Source organism: Nothoprocta perdicaria, unplaced genomic scaffold (genome assembly GCF_003342845.1).
Source record: "Nothoprocta perdicaria isolate Ctin4 unplaced genomic scaffold, notPer1 scaffold_517, whole genome shotgun sequence".
NCBI lineage: Eukaryota > Metazoa > Chordata > Aves > Tinamiformes > Tinamidae > Nothoprocta > Nothoprocta perdicaria.
Window position 1 is genome coordinate 4,825 of NW_020455774.1, and position 855 is coordinate 5,679.

An 855-nucleotide genomic window follows, 5' to 3' on the forward strand; every position below is an offset into this window, starting at 1 on the left:
CCCCCCCAAACACCCCCCCCGGTATCTCCTGCTTCAGATTCACCCATCCCCATCTTCCCTGCCCTGATCCATCCGGATACAGGGGTACCCAGTGCAGGATACGGTTGGACCCGATCATCTTGAAGGTCTATTCCAACCACAACAACTCCATGACGATTCCACCCCAAAAAACACCACAAACCCGAATCCCGGGGCGCCGGGGGCCCCGCAGTCCCCCGAGGGCGCCGAGAGCGATTTAAGGCGCGTTTAAAGCCGCGTTTCGGCGCGGGACCGGAGGCGGGCGCTCAGGCGCCGGCGCGCAGCACGGGCAGCAGCTCGTTGGTGAGCTCGTAGCGGCGCCCGCGCCACCAGAAGTGCGTGGGCGGCCGCGCGGCGCCGCGGCCGTGCTCGAAGGCGCCGCTCCACTCGAAGGCCAGCGCAGACCGCACGAGCCCCGCGCCGCCCGCCGCCGCCGGCGCCGGGTGGTAGAGCCGCCCGCTCTCGGGCAGCACGGCCAAGCGCGCCGGCTCGAAGGGCACCACGAGGCGCTCGCCGCCGCCGCAGTAGGACAGCAGCTCGGCGCCGTCCGCGCCGGGCAGCAGCTGGGTGAAGACGACGGGCCGGTCGTCGCAGCGCACGTAGTTGCGCTCGTGGCCGCACAGCGACACGTAGGGGAAGTCGGCCTCGTAGCGCCCGCTGCGGTTGCGGCGCAGCTGCTTGAAGAAGAAGGCCAGGAACTTCACATCTGCCGGGGGAGGAAAACATGGGTTTGGGTGTAATTCCGGCCCCACCAGCACCCAAAACCCGGTTTTTGGCGTGATCCTGGACCCACCATGGCCGAAAACCTGGTTTTTGGCGTGATCCTGGACCCACCAT

At 68.2% G+C, this 855-nt stretch overlaps 1 protein-coding gene across 1 annotated transcript in view; it reads right to left on the reverse strand.

Moving 5' to 3' along the window:
• Positions 1 to 109: 109 nt before the first annotated feature.
• The window catches only part of CUNH8orf82 (chromosome unknown C8orf82 homolog), a 5,754-nt gene continuing 5,008 nt past the window's right edge, over positions 110 to 855 (reverse strand). The window contains exon 3 of the mRNA XM_026048158.1: positions 110 to 724. Within this exon, the coding sequence (XP_025903943.1) occupies positions 285 to 724 (440 nt within the window). The 3' untranslated portion in view covers positions 110 to 284. The remainder of the gene's footprint in view (positions 725 to 855) is intronic.